At 29.5% G+C, this 19,748-nt stretch overlaps 1 protein-coding gene across 1 annotated transcript in view; it reads right to left on the reverse strand.

The window, feature by feature from the left end:
- Window positions 1–5,689: 5,689 nt before the first annotated feature.
- LOC107439185 (tolloid-like protein 2) overlaps window positions 5,690–19,748 on the reverse strand; it is a 100,809-nt gene continuing 86,750 nt past the window's right edge. The window contains exons 7-10 of the mRNA XM_071187656.1: window positions 19,561–19,714; window positions 11,798–11,892; window positions 10,226–10,381; window positions 5,690–7,736 (exon numbers count right to left, since the gene is read on the reverse strand). Coding sequence (XP_071043757.1) covers window positions 7,462–7,736; window positions 10,226–10,381; window positions 11,798–11,892; window positions 19,561–19,714 — 680 coding nt within the window. The 3' untranslated portion in view covers window positions 5,690–7,461. The remainder of the gene's footprint in view (window positions 7,737–10,225; window positions 10,382–11,797; window positions 11,893–19,560; window positions 19,715–19,748) is intronic.

Raw genomic sequence — 19,748 nt, forward strand, 5'->3', positions numbered from 1 at the left:
TAACTTCAATCTCTTACCATGAAACCATTTTTTTATAACACCAGAAACAGGGTTAAATATTTTTCTTAAACTTATGTTAAAGAAGCGCCTTAAACTTGATTCTATCCGTGAAGACTCAATCTCGCGAAGACTCCACGAAGGTTCTAAGTTGTCACTTCGAAGAATGGTGGTTGCCTCATTGGTGGTTTGAAGCCCTCCCTGTTTTAGATAGATGTATACCATTTTGTCTGGAAGTAAAGGTGGCTTGTGCGCAATGCTCACTACATTGCCACAATCATGATAATAGTCAGGATATTACAGAGCCCTAATCTCCACAACTTTTTATTGTGGAAATGCTTTAGGTTTTTGTATTTAAAACTAAATCTAACATATTAATCCTATATTTAGTTAAAAGAAAAACCTTAAGTCAAAAATTTCACCTTAAGGCAGGTATAAAGTATATGTTAAAAATTGGTTCAACTTTCTACTAAAAAACTTGGTATAAGTTAGGTTCCATCAATCTCTGAAGGTTGGGGCAGTAAAATTTAAACTTTGTTCAACATTTCAGCATAAAATTGACTTAAAGTCAAACTTGGAACTCAGTGTCTCAGTTAAAAAAGTACTTTAAGGATTCATCTTGGATTTAGTTGAATGTTTAATTACAATGACAGCGCTTCTAAAAGCTTTACTATTTGTGGTACAACTTCGCACCAGTTGCTGTAACTAAATTGGCACTCATTATTTGGTGAAATGTTAAATTCGATTTTTAACAATGTAAAATTATCAATATTTTTGTTATAAATTTTTTTTTATCTAAATATATTTATAGGAAGAAGATTATCATTGAACTGGCTCCTTCTTTTTCCATAATTTTGAAGGCATTGACAGTGAATGCTAGCTATTTCCTGTTTAGTAAGTTACTTGAAATTTAGAAATAGCTTTGATGACTGTCAATTAAAATTTTTGAATGCCAACAATATATGGATAACAGACAGGTGTTAAATGTGTCTGTATTGCTACAGATAAAACTTAGAACTGCCTTAAATCTGTGTTTTTAATAACTGCCTTAAATAGCCATAATTAATTACTTCCTTAAATAGCCATAATACCATAAATATCTGCTTTAAATAGCCATGCTTACAATGATTGTTTGTTTTGTTTTAATTGAAGTCACGGACGCATTATATACCAGCTGTCAGTTGCCTCCAAGAAAACAGTTCAAGTTGCGGTAAATGGATTTGCAGCTTCCCAAATATGTAAGTCAAACTAAGGATATTATTTTTTTTAAACTTTTTCAAGTGTTACAATAAAATTCCGTTGCATTTAATTAAAAACATATCAGACACAATTAAATTTAAAATTGGTTAACGTTCCCAAAATAGACTAGATAAATACTGTTTATCGTGAAAACAGTGGGCTGCGAAGTAGGTTAATATTAGAAAGGATATGAAAAGTTATTTTTGCGAAAATTTTAAATGAATTAAGCAAGAGTGAATAATTGCTGTAGTAATTTTATTTTATTTTATAACCGTCGTTGAACAGCCGACCCAATTTCATGGGTTTACGACTACTTACGTTCAACTCCGTAGCCTTGTAATTTTGAACCAATCCAGAAGACAAGGAAACTCCTGGATCAGTGCCCCCAGAGGTATTGATTTGTTGTGGGAACATGGAGGACTTTGAGACTCGACAGATTTAACGTGCATCAGTCACCATTTACTACACGGGGAGTCTTCGGCCGGCGAGGATCGAACCCACGACCTCTTGGATATGGGCCCAGCGCCCTACCGACCAGGCTATCCCAGCCTTTTGCTGTAGTAATTAAGAATAATGGTATCAATAATAAGCCTCATAACTATTTTACGTGATTGTAAAGTTTTTGAAATACGGCTATTGTCCTTTTTATACGCTGAGAAATAAAGTATAGTCAAAACTACCAAAACATGGTAAAATTTACCTTGTGTCTGGCTCTATGAGATCACCAAAAAGTTCAATAATGTTTATCCAACCTATTTGGAAAGGATTTTGTTAAAATCGACTATAAAATAAGATGGTTTAATAAGAAGTGATCCTGATTTTATTCTGATACTTTAGAGCTTGGCATAAGAGCCATTTATTCGGTTTAATTTACTTTTCAGTTTTGTATTTTTTGCTTAAGTGTGGTAATAAGAACGATAATTTTGATGAGCAGAATTTCTGGTAAACTCTAACCATATGAACGGAAAGATTATTAAATGAATGATTTAAATACCATATATTTTGGTTTTATTAACTAGAATTATGTTTTTGTTTTCAAGAAATGTCAATTTAGTCAAACTTTCATTCTCCAATCAGCCTAATTGCCATCCAATTCAAATCAAAATAAACAAAATTCAATATTTTTAGTGGATTCTATTATTATTCCATCATTACAAAGAAAAACAAAAATTCTATCTCTTAGTTTTTAAACGGTACATATTGATTCTTTTTGAATAATGTGAAGTTATAATAAGTATATTTTGATGTATTTTGTAGATAAATATATCTTATGTTTTGTTTTCTAAACTGCATTTTATTTTTACAAATCAGGCTCATAATCGTTTTAAACATTTCATTGATTTGTGTGACACAGTAAAAAAAAAAAAAGAAACAAAATAGCTATTTTAGAAATTTCCCGATCCAATGAATGCGACCGGTTTTCTTTCTGGTGGTTGAACAATGAGCCAGAATCAGTTATTCTGCGCCAAATATAAACGAAGTCGAATTTCGAGTCAGTTGAAAAAACAAATATTACCGAAGTTCTTTTCCCTTCCCATAAGAAAACCTTGGAATAACCTTTAGACAGTCTTCTTCAATGTTTAAACCTTAATTTATATTGAAATAACTGAATTTTCACTTTCTCAAGTGTTTAAAGGTAAACAGTTTTAAAAGAAACAGTAAAATAGTTTATTTTCTTAATAGTCTTTTTAAAAACTTGATAAAAATTTAGAAGCTAAAACTAATTTTGTTCAAGACAAAATAAAACACTACTTCCAGAAAAACTAAAAATCTATTGGTAAAAAAAATTTATTTTTAATTTTAATCTTATAGCTTTCAATAAAATACGTTATTAATATTTCAAAAGGTTGCAGTTTCCTAAGTGGTAAGAAGTTAAAGAGATAAGTTTAATTTGTTTAATTAGGCAAATATTAATTTAAAAGTTAAATAAGACTTTAAACAATAGGAATTTGAAGAGGTTAGCTGAGAATTATCAATTGCAAATTAGATTAGTGTATTAAAATATTATTTCCTTTAATTATTGTCTTTTTCGATATTATAAATTTTCGAATTAAATCAACTGAAGTGATAATTCCTACAAATGATGCTGTATTAAATAATTTTTGCAACCAAAAAATGTCTTAAAAGATAATAAAATTTTTAGATATTTAATTATGTGTGGATATTTTACTCTATATTATAATTGTCTTTCTTAAATAATAAAAACATTCTGAAAAGAGGGGTTAATTAAATAAACTTTTTAATTATTTATTTTTCTAATTTTATTTTCCTTATTTATTACCCTAATAAATGATGCCAAGTTAAAAAGTTTCACGCAATAAGGTTTTTTTAGACATGTTTTTGCTAATATCTTTTTCTTGTAATATTTTTTTTCAAGTTTCGAAAGAAAATGCAAAAAAAAAAAAAAAAAGAATCATATTAACAAAACGAAGCTATATTGGAAAGTTTACTGTATAATTGAATAAAATATTATTGAATAAAATATTGCATCCAAAATATTTAGACTTTTTTTCTACTTTTTACTATTAAAATTCAGCCGTTTAAGAAAAGAGACAGTTTTTTCCTCATCTTACCCCACCTGACCCTAATGATTCCAAATATAATATCGGTCAAAGTTCTTCACCAAACCCTGTTAGCTGCGAAAACTAGTTCACGAGACAACAAAAACAAAAGATTACCTGATTCTATTCTAGTAGTTAGAAAACCTTAGTAATAACAACGCAATGTCACAAACAATAATGATCAATTTGGTAACAGACATTTATTTTTTGTAACCAAAAAGACTTAGGATGTTCTCTTACTCTTGTTTTAAAAGACTAACTAAAAAAGCGAAAAGATTCCACAATCTTTCCTTTTTTTTTCTTATCCAATCTTCGAAGCAGTTAGCTAAATAACTAATTAACTTATATTGTTAAATAATATAAGTTAATAAGAACTTTTTAAAATGTACATAATGAATTTCCTTTCATACAAGGTGTTCCTTAACCACCACAATAAATATGCATTTTTAAAATCCTTAGCAAAATGAAAATGAAGAAGTGCGTACATTGAGGATCAATATTTAAGGGAGGTAGAAGCAAAAATGCGATCGAAATCTGAGAAGTCATTATACAGAAACGCACTTGTAACAAACAAGATAAGTTTGATTGGTCGTGGAAATAAGGGTGAGGGGAGTAGAAAGAAGTTTATTTGAAACACCTCTAATAAGTTTCGACTTCCTATTTAACTTGTTCTGATGTCTATTACCTGCACTGTGATTTGTCAGGTTTTGATAACGGTTTTCTTTTTTCCTCGTTTAAATATTAATTTGCGACCTCCAATGCGTAGGGTATTTTATTTTCATTTTTGATGATGATTCTAAAAATACATATTAAAGGTGGTGTTTACGGAACAGCATGTATTGTGTGAATTTTTGTAATGAATTAAGGAGATTCACATGGAATATTAATAACTGATTATTGTTTATAAAACAATTACATTGTCAATAATTATAAAAGTCTAACGTCTCATCAACAAGTGTTAGCATGAAAACTATTCTATGGTTCACCATCCACGCATGCTTTCGGAGTCAGAGACCTAATCGTGTGCCATTGTTGACTTGAATACACAGTGCTTTACGACTCCCCTGGACTCCCCAATACAGCTATTGGTTTTTAGGACTGGAAACACGTTCAGAATTGACGAGACTTGTTTCCGATTGTATGGAGTGAATCGACGTGTACGGCCCAGCGAGACAATTTCCTGAATCCATAGACCTACTTATCAACTGGGGATTGTTCAAGTTGATGAAGACTATCAACTTATATATGAACTTATATCAACTTATTCTGAAGACAATCATGTTATAGTGTCTGTGCAGTTGGCGTGATATGAGACCCTTTATACGTATATATACGATTCTTTAGATGACAGGCATGCATGTAAATATCCTATCCGATTGTCTGCATCCATTTATGTCTGTTGTTCAATCTAATGACTTAGACAGCTGACCAAGCGACACCCAACGCAGAGACTTGTAACCAGAAACACTCGTCTGTAGACACTTCCAACTCATCATCTGAATACCCAAAAATGAACGTTATTGAACTTATTTGAGATGCCTTGCAACGTGCTGTTCAGAGAGACTTCACTCTCCCAGCTCACCCTACTATATATTTGTAGATTGCCCTGCAGCATTCATGTCTCCAACTCACATTCGTTGAGCCAGTGCCACATCATCCGAAAGCACTTCTGTGCACTCAAAGAATATATAAGTGAGTGTACTGACGGGTACTGACGGGGACTCATGATATTAAACAAGTGTACGTGTTTTTTTTGGGTGGGGGGGGTTAAGGGTATAATATATAGATATTTATTAAGAAACGCGTATGAAAAAAAAACTAAGAATTTAAGATATTCATATTCCTTTGATGGTACATCCTTTAATAAAATTTTCAAGAAAAGAAAACACAGCTGAAACTTATATTTTATTAATCACTAAACAAATAATAACAAGTGCATCAATAGCAACAAAAAATTATCTGTGTTAAAAATATATACTTAAGCATCTAATGTGCTCGAAAAAGGCGGGCTTTCCTTGAATGTTTTTTTTTAATTTAATGAATCTATGATGAATAAATATAGATACTAAAAAAGTGCATCATTAAAAATTGTGTTAATGCTAAAAGTCAAAAAGAAAAGTGCTGCTATAAAAATTATGAAATATTTTTTAAATTTACTTTCTTTCATCATCCTAGTATTTAGTAAACAGTAACAAGCAGGGCAGTTTTCAATTTATTTAACTCTCTTGTCTTTAAAATCGTAATGAGGCGTATATTATAAAAACCAAATAGATATCAGTGCTTATTCCCAACATCAGGTGACTTTTTAACAAGCATTTATATGCCGTGTGTGCTGAGAAACACTATGTTAATCCATTAAATGCAAAGCGTCTCTTTTTAAGGACGATACTAAAAATGCACAATAATTTCATAGAAATTACATTTCAATGTCAATGCTTTAAAAAATTATTTTTTGTTTAAAAATGGCAGTATCAATTTATTTTTGAATCAGGTGCAATAGTAATTTTCTTGTAAGTTAGCTTAATTAGTTAATTCTCTATATAGGCTCAACACGTAATTTTTTTTGGAATTTCATAAAATATTTTTTGTTACTATTTGCGTTCTTTATTTTCTAGGTAAAAGCCCTCTATAACTATGGAGAAATAATTTTTTTATTTAAAAAGATGCTTTTTACCTTAAATTGATTTTCCCAACAGAAAAAAATTTTTAACTAGAATTTGAAATTTTTGCACAGCGCCTCACAATTTACAGTGAAAAGAAAAAATTTTTCGAGGCAACATTTTTCAAGTTCGGGAGATTTTGATTTTTTTTCTTAAAAAATCACCATTTCAGCAAAATTTGGTATAATAAGAAATCTTATAGTGTCTTCTGTAGCTATTTGTATATGAAATCAAAATAAATTTTATTTTTCATCACAAGTGCCAAAATTTCAAAACTGAAAAATTTGCATGTACTATTAGTTCTGTCGCTTGCTCTTCATAAAGAAAGGTCATATATTGTAGAAATACTGTACGATTGCTATTTTATTTTATATTGCTTTAGAAAAATTGATTTTTATAGATTACAAAGAAATTTGTTTTAGAATTAAGATTTATTTTACTGTCTTGCTGAAAGAAATTTACAAAATATGCTTATTTTTTCCAACACTGGAATAGCTTTACCTATTAAGGGATTAAACAAAAAATCGTTTTGCCCGATATTTTAGCCATTTTCCTAGATAACCCAATAGCATATACTGTTAGATTAAGCAAGTAAAATATCATTGGTAAGATGTGGTTTTGGCATTAATGGACTAAGTATAAATATATTATCTCAGTACTAGTATTTGTGATGTTGACCATGAATTAAAAATTCTTCTAAAGAGGGTTAAGTAATTATCAAATAATCTCTTATTCATCAAAGGAGAGACTGGCAGTGCGCTTTTATATTGTTGAAAATAATTGTATGTCGTATAAAATATTTCTATTTGGAAAATTTCCAAATGCCTCTATAATAAGATATTCTGACCTATAGAGTAGTATAAAATATTTGGAACAATCAACCATTTTGTGAAAAAAAGTTTTTCAGAAAATTCAGATTAAAAAGCTTGGTTTTAGAAATGGTTGGCATGATATTTTCTTTTTCTATATCTTTCTTGGTCCCTTTGACAAATATTTATGATTTTCTAAACAACAGTTGGATATCCCTTGTAACATATATTGTATGAATCATCAGACAACTCAGCCAGATGACCATGAATACTGCAGTCGCTGGATTGGGATACGTATTGCGAACTTCTTACTAAAGTGTTTGGACTGTGTTCCAGTTGACGAAGTTGCATTGCTAAAGCTTCTCTTTCATTACGCTGTCTTCTTTTACGATATATATAGTAAAATGTACATGCAATGGCTAATAAAAAAGCTATGATTCCACCACAACCTGCAACTAAGTGTAGATGGCCTGCAAAATAAAATACAAAATATAAAATTCAATGCAGAAAAAAAAATTTTTTACTTTTAAGTTTTGGTAGCAGAATTTCTCGGTAACTGCAAAACTACACTGTAAAAATTCCAGAAGAAATTATGGCATAAAGTATCGGCATGCAGGGTGCCGGTATTTTTTACCGTAAAATTCATTTTTATCGGAACATGTTACGGTATAAAAAATTCTTAGACTGTAATTTTTACAATAATAATTCACGTAAAATCACGGAATCAGTGTAATTAAATAAATGATACTTACACATTATACAGTTTAATAATTATATAGTTTAATACTTTTTGGTAAAAATAAATGTTACAGTAAAATGAGTTTTACGGATGATGCTCACGAAGTGCAAGTACTTTTTTACCGTAATTTGAGCTGGAATTTTTTTCAGTATATCTTCACAAATCCAAATTTGTCTGCAACCTCGACGCAGTCTGACCGAGATTATTATTGTAAAAATTCAGCTTAATCTAACATATATATGATTCACAATGTGCAATTATGCATAAAAATATCATATTGTTTAAATTTAAGTTGAATTTTATACAACTATACTAAAAAAATGGAATAAATTCCTGTAAAAACCCTGTAATCACGTATAAGAGAGAGAAGAAAAATTCTTTATTTCTTGCTCTTGGCGGTGTAATTCTATCTATTCAACTTTTTGATTTCAACTAGAAACAAATTGAGAGATATTTTTAAAGGGAGTTTTAGAAATTCCTCCACATTTGTTTGTTTGTTTTTAAAAGATAACATTTAGATGAAAAATAATCTGTAAATACTGTAATAATCTGCAGCGCCCTCTGCCGTAGAGGGTTTCTGATACCATGCCTATAAGTTTTGTAAATGCCGCTATTACCTGTTGCTAACGTAGAGTTAGCAAAAGAGAATGAGAGAAAAGAATTTGCCTAAATAACTGTTAATGAAATGATTGAATTCTAACGAACTATTTAATTTTTTGTGGTTCGAGCAACGCACTTTACCTTATTAGTGCCCACGATAACAATTTCATTGACGGTTTTGAAAAGACAACATTAGAGAGGAGGATTTCTTCTTTTGAAGCATGTATGAGATAATTTTATCTATATTGTATTTCATGTATGAGTTAAATTAAGTCTACATTTCTTTAATTATCAGCTTTGATACAGTACAATGAAAAGTTCAGTAGTCCAGTCTGGAAGAGTATTAAAAGAGTTTTTGGTGAAAAGCACCGCAATATACGCGCAGGTAATATAACCGTCATGTTTTTGTGTATTGTGCTATTGTTGAGTGTGATTTCTATAGATTTGAAAAATATGTATCTGGAAACAGTATTAAGGAACAGTTTGACGTAAGAATGTTACGTTCCTAAAAGAGAGGCGTAACTAAATATTATCCCAAACCCGTTCATTTTATCAATGACATAACGTTACAAACGTTGCATGCTCGTAATAAAGCCTTTTTTATCTCCCTAGCGCGAAAATAGTTCATCAAAATGGTGAGAAAAAAGGTTTAGTTTGTAAAACATTTATTAACTGATTAATTCTCATTCAAAAAAATATTTTAGTAAACACAATTGTAGGAACATTTTTTTCCTTTCAATCTCACAAAATTCAAAAATTCATTTAATTTTGATATTTTGCATTTGATCTTCAAAATTTACGGATGTATCGATTTTCTCAATTAAAGTAAAAAAAATAAAACGTATAGAAAGTTTTTTAGATCATTTAACGACACTTATTATCAATACTGGAACATTATTAAAACTGCAACTTGGGCAATAATGGATTAAATATGCAAATTACTGCAGACGATTAACTCAAGTTAATGTGGAAATGATTAATTATGAAATATTAAAACTTATTTTTTTTCTTCATATTTATAGTCTCAAAAAACTTCAAAAGTGATCGAAAAAGCTTCAAAACTACATTTTTAAAGTTAGCCGGGTTCAAATCTTCACAGATTGATTTTATATTTAAATTGTATGTTCAAAATTACATTATTTACAGAATTACATAGGATGTTTTCGTTTTATAACATAGTTTTTTTTTAAGCGTAGTTCCTGGAGATTTTGTTTGGGAATTTTGATTCTTTTTTCTAAATACGCTCTTTTTCATAAAATTGGTTTGACCAAAAAATTTCTATTTACCTCTGTAGGTATAAGCATATATAATTGAGGAATAGTTTTGATTTTCACTAAAACTTAAGAATTACAGCTCTTTCGTGAAAGAAAGGCTCCATCGAAAAAAAGCCATACACCCACCATTTTTTTTTAATCACTTAGAAAACATTAACTTTTACAGTTAATTATTCGTATAAGAAAGAACCTTTTTCAGAATTTTGACTTATTGCTTTGTCCTGTTGAAAAAACCCCTCCAAATATGCCTATTTTACCCCCACACGAGAGAATTAACCTCATAAAGAATAAATTTAAATTATATGACCACGTATATATATNATATATATATATATATAAAACTTACATCTTTCTTCATCACTATAGTCGTCTTCACTGCAATTTGGTAGACCGTCACACACTAGGGACTGATCGATACAATACTGAGGCATCACATTACAAATTGTAGTTGCTGAATTTAAGCAATAATGGCTATCTCGGCAGATGTGCTGCTCACATTTCTCTGTATCATAAAAGAAAAATATTTGTTATCGTTTAAGAAAATTTAATTATGATTTTTGTCAGAAAATATAGAATCCTAATACTTATAGCAATATCAAACAAAACATTCAGAACAATAATTAGTAAAACTACGCAGTAAAATATTTCGGTGTATGGTTGCTGCTATTTTTGGTGTTTAGTAAAACTAAAATTTTTTATTGTGCATGCAGTCACATTTTTTTTATTTTCTCTGTTAGAGTTTTATTTATTCATTTGTTTGTTTGTTTGTTTGTTTGATTGCTGTCATCAAATATTTTCAGTCCCATTCAAATCAGTTAAATGACTTCATAGCAAAAACATTTCATTTAAAAAATAATCATACTTTTTGTAACATAATCGCACTAATTCTTACAAAAAATTATTATTTTGTCAATTTTATATAATTTTTGCACGATAATTACAGTTTTGTGCTTAAAAATGTGTTTAGTTTACCTCAGCACCAAAAAATGGTAGCAACTATACATCAAAATTTTTTATTGTATACTTAAAATTAATTCAACGAAAAAAGATTGCAGGATAGCAAAAAGTATTTACTTTTTTAGAGATTTAATAAAACTTATTTCATGTTGTTGAAGCTTTTATTGCATTTTCATAAATGAGTTTCAATATATTTTATGACAACTTAATACAATAATAGTACTTAACTTAAAATGTTTCTTATAAATGACTTATTAAAGATAATAATTAACTTAATTACCTTATAAACAAACTATTTTCTTAGAATCTAGAAACAGCAAAATATTACACTAAAAATCTATCTAAAAATAGTCAGGAAATTAATTCTGTAACAAAGGTTTGAAAATTTATCTCAATGTAAAGATTCTAAACTATAAGTATAAAATAGAATAATATTATATTATTAAGATATGCAACTGGCTTTGATATATTAAAAATATTTCGAATCAGCATTCTTGTACAAATTTAATAAAAATAAAATTTTAACAAGTCGCATCTAAGAAGTCCCAATTGCCTTACTTTTTCATAGAGATAATTTTAATAATAATTCCTTCTTAAATCTACACCCTCTAGCAGCAGCAGTTGAAAGTTTTACTTTGAGACAGTTCCGATTTTTTAAAGTTATGTCAGAAATTAAGTCCTTTGTACAAATCATAAGCGGCACGAAACGCACGAAAGAGTTACACGAAAAATAATTAAAAAACATTCCTTTTATATTAAAAGTTTCAAATTTTGTTACAACAAATAAGAATGATGTTATGTCTTGAAATATTATTAAACTATGAAATTGAATGTAGTATGAGAAGAAAATCATGCAGCGAAAAATGTATCATAATATGCAATTGCTCTAAATAGTTAAAGCCTAATCTATAAATAAAGATATAATCTACAGAAATTATTATTTAATGAAAATTTTACTTACCAAGAAATTCAAAGCTAACAGCCGTCCAAATTAATTTAAACCCCATGACTTTTTCAAAGTTTCCTTTTTGATCAGATGATACTTTTGTTTTAAATCTGTAAGATAAAAAAAGTTAATTATGGATCTAAAGCTGAAACATTTTCTTTTGAAAAAGAAAGAAATGTGTATGACGTGGTGCGAAAAAATCTCATTGGGTTTATTTGAATGATTTATACGAATAGTGTGCAAAGAAGAAATAGAACAACCTGAGTAACTTTTAATCTAATGATTGGATTTTCACTGAGACTCAATCTTAATGAATCGAAATCTGTTTGTGGCTTATTTCTCAGATTCCTTGTTTTTACTTGTTTTCTTTCATAATTTATTGTCGGTCTCCCAAACCTCTGAAAGCTTTAAATCTTATTGCTAAGTAATGAAAAATCGTATGAACTGACCATTTCTAAAGCTATAAAATGAAACTTTAAATACTTCTTGAGAAATTTTAGAAAATATCAAAAACCGGAATGGAAGTGTATCTTCCATTATTGTAGGGTAGTGTACCTTTTTACCTTATCAAATTATTGGGAATCTGGAAAACATGCTCTTAATAGTTTGGTCAGAGATCGATAAAAAATTTGGCCCCATAAATGTTAATTTTACTTTCTGCGTTTTTCTCCCTATCTCGGGAACTTTTTGTGAATCAAAACATTTTTGCATCCATTTATAAAATTCGTTTATCCGAAGATACTTTCATGGAAGAAATAATTACTTATTATTTTATTCAATGATAATAAGAACACTGAATTATAAAGCAAGCAAAGTTCCACACAATTTTAAATATTGCTGTTTATATGGTAAAATATAAAATTTGAAAGAAATCGGTTAAATAGTTTCTGAGTAATAAAATTTTTTAAAAAGTCGTATATTTAAATTTTGATTACTCGAGATTTAATATTTTGCGCACTGTGCATACAAGACTAAGAAGAAGTTAAAGCACATAGAAGAGGCTTCTAATAACAACGCGTAAAAAGTCATGTCATGAAATTTATTTAAAGTTTCTCATTATTTATTTCTCGTAAAAAACATTGGCTACTGTTTTGATAAGTCGAATACACATATCTTGACTGTATAGTCCCTTAGAAAACGATGCCACCCCAATGCTTGCTTGAGCTCATCGAATTGGAAGATACAAGGGACAGATCGAATCTGGATTATGAAGGGGATAACTCAAGAGTTCCTCCTTGAATTTCAGCTGAAGTTTTTGACTGTGTCAGTGGTTAGCACTGCCGTGAAAAAGAAAGACCTTGCGAAAAAATTCATCTGGAAGTTTGAATTTAATTACCATTATGAATTTTTTTTTAGCGTTTCCCCAAACCTCTGAACACTGACTCAAATTCCATAGCTCCTGGAAAGCAACAAAGAGTGACATCCTGCGATTGTTCCCTCCACTAAACGCTGCTTTCAGAAACTGAATAAATGCCTTGACAGCTGTCTCATAGCGGACTGATAGCAAGACACGGTTTCCAGGACAACACCGAAATCATGCATTACTGCCAGTGAGTGGATGGGTGACCACTTTGATCAGCCTGCAAAGGGACTAAAGGTGCATGGTATCGGTCAGTTCCACAGTAAAGTGTTCGACTTCACGCACAGGACGTTGGGCTACTAAAGCGCGGGAGCCACCTTTTAGCAAAGTTTCAAAACTGTGATGCCCATGTCTTTGGATTATCCTCAGTGATGCTCCCGAGACCCTCGACAATAGCCTATTGTGGCGTAAATAAAATACTACCATTTAAACTCCATAGTTCCCAAAAATCAACAAAGAGTGACAATTCTCTATTGTTTCTACATTTATGCGTCGTTTTCAGAAACAGAATAATTTTTTAACAGCTATCCGGTTGCTATTTTTTCATCGTTGTTTTCCGCCTAGAGAGTAAAAAACACGATTTTTTTAAACACACCAGCAATCACGTTTCGGGTCTGTTTCCATTTTTTTTTAAATAACATAGTTTCTGTTTACTTAGGTACTGCCTCACTATTTATTGAGAGAATCCAATATAATGATTGTATAAGCTACTGCACCGTTTAAATTATTGTATGAGAATATCCAACATATACCCGAAGCCTAACATGCTCAATAACGTGCCTAAATTATTCGCCACATAAGGTATGAGTAGCATTTATGTCGTCAAACATCATTAATGTTTCTCGAACCACATCACAAAATATTCTAAACCTCTGTTTCGGAATTTCAAACTTCCATTAATTTCAAACATGTCTACAGACTTTAAACTACTGTGACTTTAGAGGGAATCACTAATTCCACGAAATCAAAATGAATCAAATTGTTATAATCTTTCTCCACTGAATTATTATTGATCGAAGATTTTCCACAATTCCTATTGTCGACAAAGTGAAATGGTTAGATATCAGCAGATAATTAATTTGAAGTTCGTTCGATAAAGATGGTGCTTATTAATATGCTCAAGATATTACCAAATTGGGCTAGATTTATATTTCATTTCTCTCCAATTCTCTACCAAAATAAAAAAAATAAAAATAGCAACTTGGCTTCGAAAATTCTTCTAGAATTTTTGACTGTATTTAAAAGAAGGTTTTTTAATTGTAAATTTAAATACTTCCAAAGGATATCAATTAAATAATGTAAATACTAATCAATTTTTGAACTTGATTCAGTGAAGATATAGTGATAAAAAAATAAAAACATTGGAACATTATAGTAATGCTCAATTAATTTAAACCATTAAGAGTCCGTAATTTCATAATTGAACTCATAATTGAACAAAAACTATAATCGAACTCAAAATTAATAATTGAGCATAATTTAGTTCAATAATAATTTTATAATGGGGTAAATATGTGCTAAAACTGAAGGAAGACTGTATTGATAATACACCTATTTCATAATATTTCGACATTTTAACTTTTAACGCTGATACTTTTCAGAATATACATTCACAGAAAGTGTTTAAAGACATTGAAGTGGACTTAATGAAAAAATGGTATCTATTCAGAAAAAGATTCTGCAGAGTTATGAGCTGGGTTCAAAAACACCTTAACTGCAGAGATAGGTTAAATCATGAAAACTCCCTCCTTTGCTTGTAGAGGTTTTGAGCCATTTTAGTAAAAATAGCTGTCAGGATCCTGATTCCTCTCCCACGCATTTGATTGACCCCTTGACCTGAGGGTCAGAGGGTGAAGGACACTGGAGGTGTCGTCCCCTACATTGGGGGTGGAGCAAAGGACTGTTGCTTATGGGAAAGAGGATTTTTTTAGAGGAGAGATTAGCTTTGAACGCAGAAGAGTTGAGTTTCGAGTTGAACTATGCTAGAGAAAGAATGAGAGAGAAGGGAGCAGCAGCGCTCCGGAATATTATATTCTCAAATTCATGTATCATTTTGTAAATAATTCTATAATCAAGAATTTAGTAATAAATAAGCTAAAATTGAAATAATCCTTAGTCATCCTTATTGAGGAGTCTTTAAAAACGAACCAAGAGACAAAAGGTCTCACAATAGCATATGAGAACAAATTCCTTGTTAAAGTTAGAATGAAACTTCTGAACTAAAATTCTATGGCAATCTAAATATGAGATCTAGTTGCGTGTTTGTTTCTAGTTAATTTGAAAAAAGTTTACATTGAGAGCGAAAGTTGACAATGCGAAAAAATTTACATTGCAAATTATTTACATTCCGAAATGAATGTACTACGTATAATCCAATCAAAGTAGGAAAATAAAATTAAACAAAAATTAAGAACAAATTCAATTTAAAAACAATAAGATACGTGTACACGCGTAAGATTATTACACATACGTTTAAACAATATATATCTTGATTTAAAAAAAAATTATTTATAGTTTTGTTCTCATGCATTTCTTTTTGCAGTGTTAAGCAAATTACATTCCGAAAAAATATTAATGAGATATTTATAACAACGGGTCTCCGCTGCCGTATAAACGATTTTTTATTTAAAAAACTTAAAGAAAGCTTTGGTTCTATTTTCTGTTGGTAGCCTGAATTCCTTGTAAAGAGATTTACAGAAAAAGTAAAATTAAATAAAGAATATTATATCAAAGAAAATATGGAAGTAAGAAATAAAAAAGAAAAGTAGAATTATAATCTTTTCTTGAGCCAAAAGATAATAGATCAAAAATATCATGAACGTCAATAAAAATAAAATAAATTAGTTCAAAAGAGGAAAGAAATATGATATTTCTTTCAAAAGAAAGTTAAGAAACAAGCAAAAGTAATTTTGAAAATTAGAAAGTGATCCGGGAGGAAAGTTTTGAATTTTCAAAGGATTATTAAAAACTAACTTTTCTGAAGAGTTATTAAAATACTTTTTACTGACTTTTCAATAAACGAAATATTATCAGAAAAATATAAATTAAGCCTGAGTGAGTTTAATTCCAAAAATGCTTATTCATATAAATGAAAAAAAAAGTAAATCAATGACACTTTATTTAGCAAAACAAAACAAACACACGCTGATTTAAACGCCAACAATCAAATTGAAAATTCTCAGAGTTAAGAACCAAATTATCGTTTATACTTATTTAGTTAATAAAACCTTTAGATCTTAAAAAAATTATGTATGGAAATGCATAATTAATGCATAAGATGCAGAAATTGCAAAATTTTTATGTTTGCATGATAACTTTTATTTTTTAAAATATTATTAGAATTAATTTATCCCCGATTATATCAGATAAACAGAACTTAAATAGATACGAAAATTATTTTCGTATCTATTTAATAATAAATGCAATGATTTACATAAGATTATAAAAATCACTATTTCAGAAAAGGGAGGGAATGATATCAGTTGATATTATCAAGAGCAGAAAAGCATTTTTGTTCGTTTATGTTACGATTTTAAATATTTTTAAAAAATATTGTGTTGCAAAAAGGACAAACTTTCATTTTTATCACAGCTTGGAGAGTCTTAATATATGGAATTGAAAATGAGATGCAAGGGGGGGGGGCACAAATAGGCTGGTGAATTTATAGTACTTGAAATTTTAATTTCAAAATAATAAAATTGGTTTTGTAAATGATTAATTGTAAGGAATTTGGTCAACAGATTAATAGCATTTTATTTTAAGTTTGAGCATTTTACTTTAAGCTTAACATACTTTTGTAGCTTGGGTTAATCAATTTGCTGAAGCGAAATACTTGCTTTTTTTAAAAACGGTTTCACACAGCGAAAAAAATTCTGATAAAATTACAGTACAATATGATAACAACATTTCTGGTAAAAAAAAACGTAATTCTGGTTAATAAAACAAAATTATACGGTATTTAAACCATCAATTTGGTAATTTTGTTTATTCGTATGGTAACTCTGGCTCCGGAAATTCTGGTTTTTAAAATTATAGCTCTTTTTACCATGTATTTAGCAAAAAATATAAAATTGAAAAATAAACATTATTATGCTGTTGTGTCTTTTTTTCGTGTCTGCATTTTAAGTTCTTAGATTTATTTATTTGATTAAAACAATTGAATAAATGCTTAATTGTTTAATTTAAAAAAAGAACAATTCTATACGTGACTTATGTTAAGAAGTAGAAAATCTGTATTTTAATTTAGACACGGAAGAATTAATAATGCAATAAAATATAAATCATATTATTATTTATTTATTTATTATTTTTTTTAATTATTTCTACTTAATGCATTTTATTTCCACAAACTAGCTATGCATTCTCTGTGCATTAATAAAAACATTCATGGCTCTCATTACAGCGAAGTAAAGTAGAAACTAATGTAATATTCCTTTAAATATGCATCATTAAGTACACGGAGAAAAGAATTCTGGTGAAATTACAGTACTGTACAGAAATGGTACTTCTGGTAAAAAAAAAAAAATTCTGGTTAATAAAACCAAGATATACGGTATTTAAACTATTTACTTGGTAGTTTATTCGTTCATATTGAAACAGTTTACCGGAAATTCTGGTTTTAAGAATTGTAATTCTTATTACCACACATTTAGTAACAAACACAAAAACTGAAAGTAAATTTAACAAAATAAACGGCTTTTATGCCATGCTCTAAGTTATTATGATAAAATTACTAAATTTTACCATATTTACCAAATTTTATAAAACATCATAAAATCATATTTTACAGTTAATTTTACCATAATCAATATAATATAATAGTTAATTTTACCAGTTAATTTTACCATAGCGTTTCGGTAAAAACTACTGAGCATGTTGGTACTCCCATAGAGCCGGAAACACGGTAAATTTTACCTTATTCTGGTAGTTTTGACCATACTTCTTTTGCCAGTAACACCTTTACCTCGTATTTTTTGGTAAAGAAATTTCAATTTCATTTTTATTTATGTTGCCATTCAAATATAAAGTTGCCTTGCTATTGAAAATTAATTGAATCAGGAAATAGTCATCCATGCTTATACGCTCAAACGTATTTTTATGTCTGGTCTATGAGCATCAGTAATTGATCAATTTACATTTCGTAGAATCAATATATCAAGCCTATGTATCATGCACCTTGTTTCAACAAATTGAATGGTACCAAACTATTATGGCTAACTAGAGATTTTAAACTGTTTTATGTATCTTAGTATAATTAACGATGAAATTATGCTATAAATAGGTTAAACAAAGTTCTGACAAAACAAAAACATAACAAATGCAACAAAATTTAGAATATTCAATACTAATGTTAAATCTGTCCTACTCTAAAGATTTGAGACATGGCACTAAAATGAAAATAACGTGAAAAAATTCAAGTATTTTTTACAAACAGTTTAAGAAGAATCATACGTTTCAAATGGTTCTATGAAATTTGAAAAGCAAAAATCCTTAGAAAAGCAAAACAGAAACCAATTGAACTCGAAACTTAAAAACGTAAACGGAAATGGATTGGTTATGTTCGACGTAAATCTGAAATATTTGAAGTAAAACAAGTTTTTGATTCGAACCCTCAGGGCAACTGAGAAGAGGAAAACCTAAAAATACTTGGTGAGGGTGAATTGAATTATAAGTGAATCGAAAACTATAGAAAGATATGGAGAGAGGTAAAATATCTGGCTCCAAATAGAGTGAGATGGAGAGTTACGATAGAAGCTCTATATTCCAATTTGGAGTGAAGAGGTATAATGTGTCTTACAATGATGCGTCAAGTTGGCTCAGGGAATAGAGCACTTGCCTCTCAATGAGGTGACCCGGGTTCGAATTTTGGTCCCGAGATTGCTTGTTAATATGAATTCCAGACCCGGATTGCACTGACCACAGTGCTGACATAAAATATCCTCAATGGTAGGCAGATCATGAGTTAGAATTACTTTGCCAATAGAACAATAGAAACAATATTGCTAACCGCGGTTTTCGTGGTTTTCCTCTACATTTTGCTCAAATCCGGGTAAGTTCCATCAAAAAAGTCCTCCAAGAAGGCAATTTCTCCCAATACTTGATCCAAAAGTTCCCTTGTCTTCTGGATTCGGTTCAAAATTACAAGGCTCTGAAGTTGAGCATTGGTAGTCGTAAACTCAATATTGGGTCGGTGGTTCAACGACGGTTATAAAATAAAATAAAATAAAATAGTGCGTTAAAAAAATTTAGATAAGATAATATTTATCTGCGTTCAATTGAAACCTCATGATTAATATCCCTCAAATTATGTAGTAACTTATTTATGACTACGTTGTTTAAAATATTGGCTAAAGGAGCAAAAGTGCGTTATAAAAGTTAAGACAATTTTTTAAAAAAATTATTAAAAGTGAAATATTACCTTATTAAAAGTCTATTACGCTTGGACATTTGAGTTCGCTCTTCAACATTTTTGTAATATTTTAGATCTCCACAAAATTTCTTCATTATTTCGGGATTAACAGTAAAACTAGAATATCCATCATAGATAGAAAGCTCAGCATCAGCACAGTTAGCTAAGTAAAGAAATGCAGAAACATAATGAGGTAC

Source organism: Parasteatoda tepidariorum, chromosome X1 (assembly GCF_043381705.1).
Source record: "Parasteatoda tepidariorum isolate YZ-2023 chromosome X1, CAS_Ptep_4.0, whole genome shotgun sequence".
In the NCBI taxonomy this organism is placed as follows: Eukaryota; Metazoa; Arthropoda; class Arachnida; order Araneae; family Theridiidae; genus Parasteatoda; species Parasteatoda tepidariorum.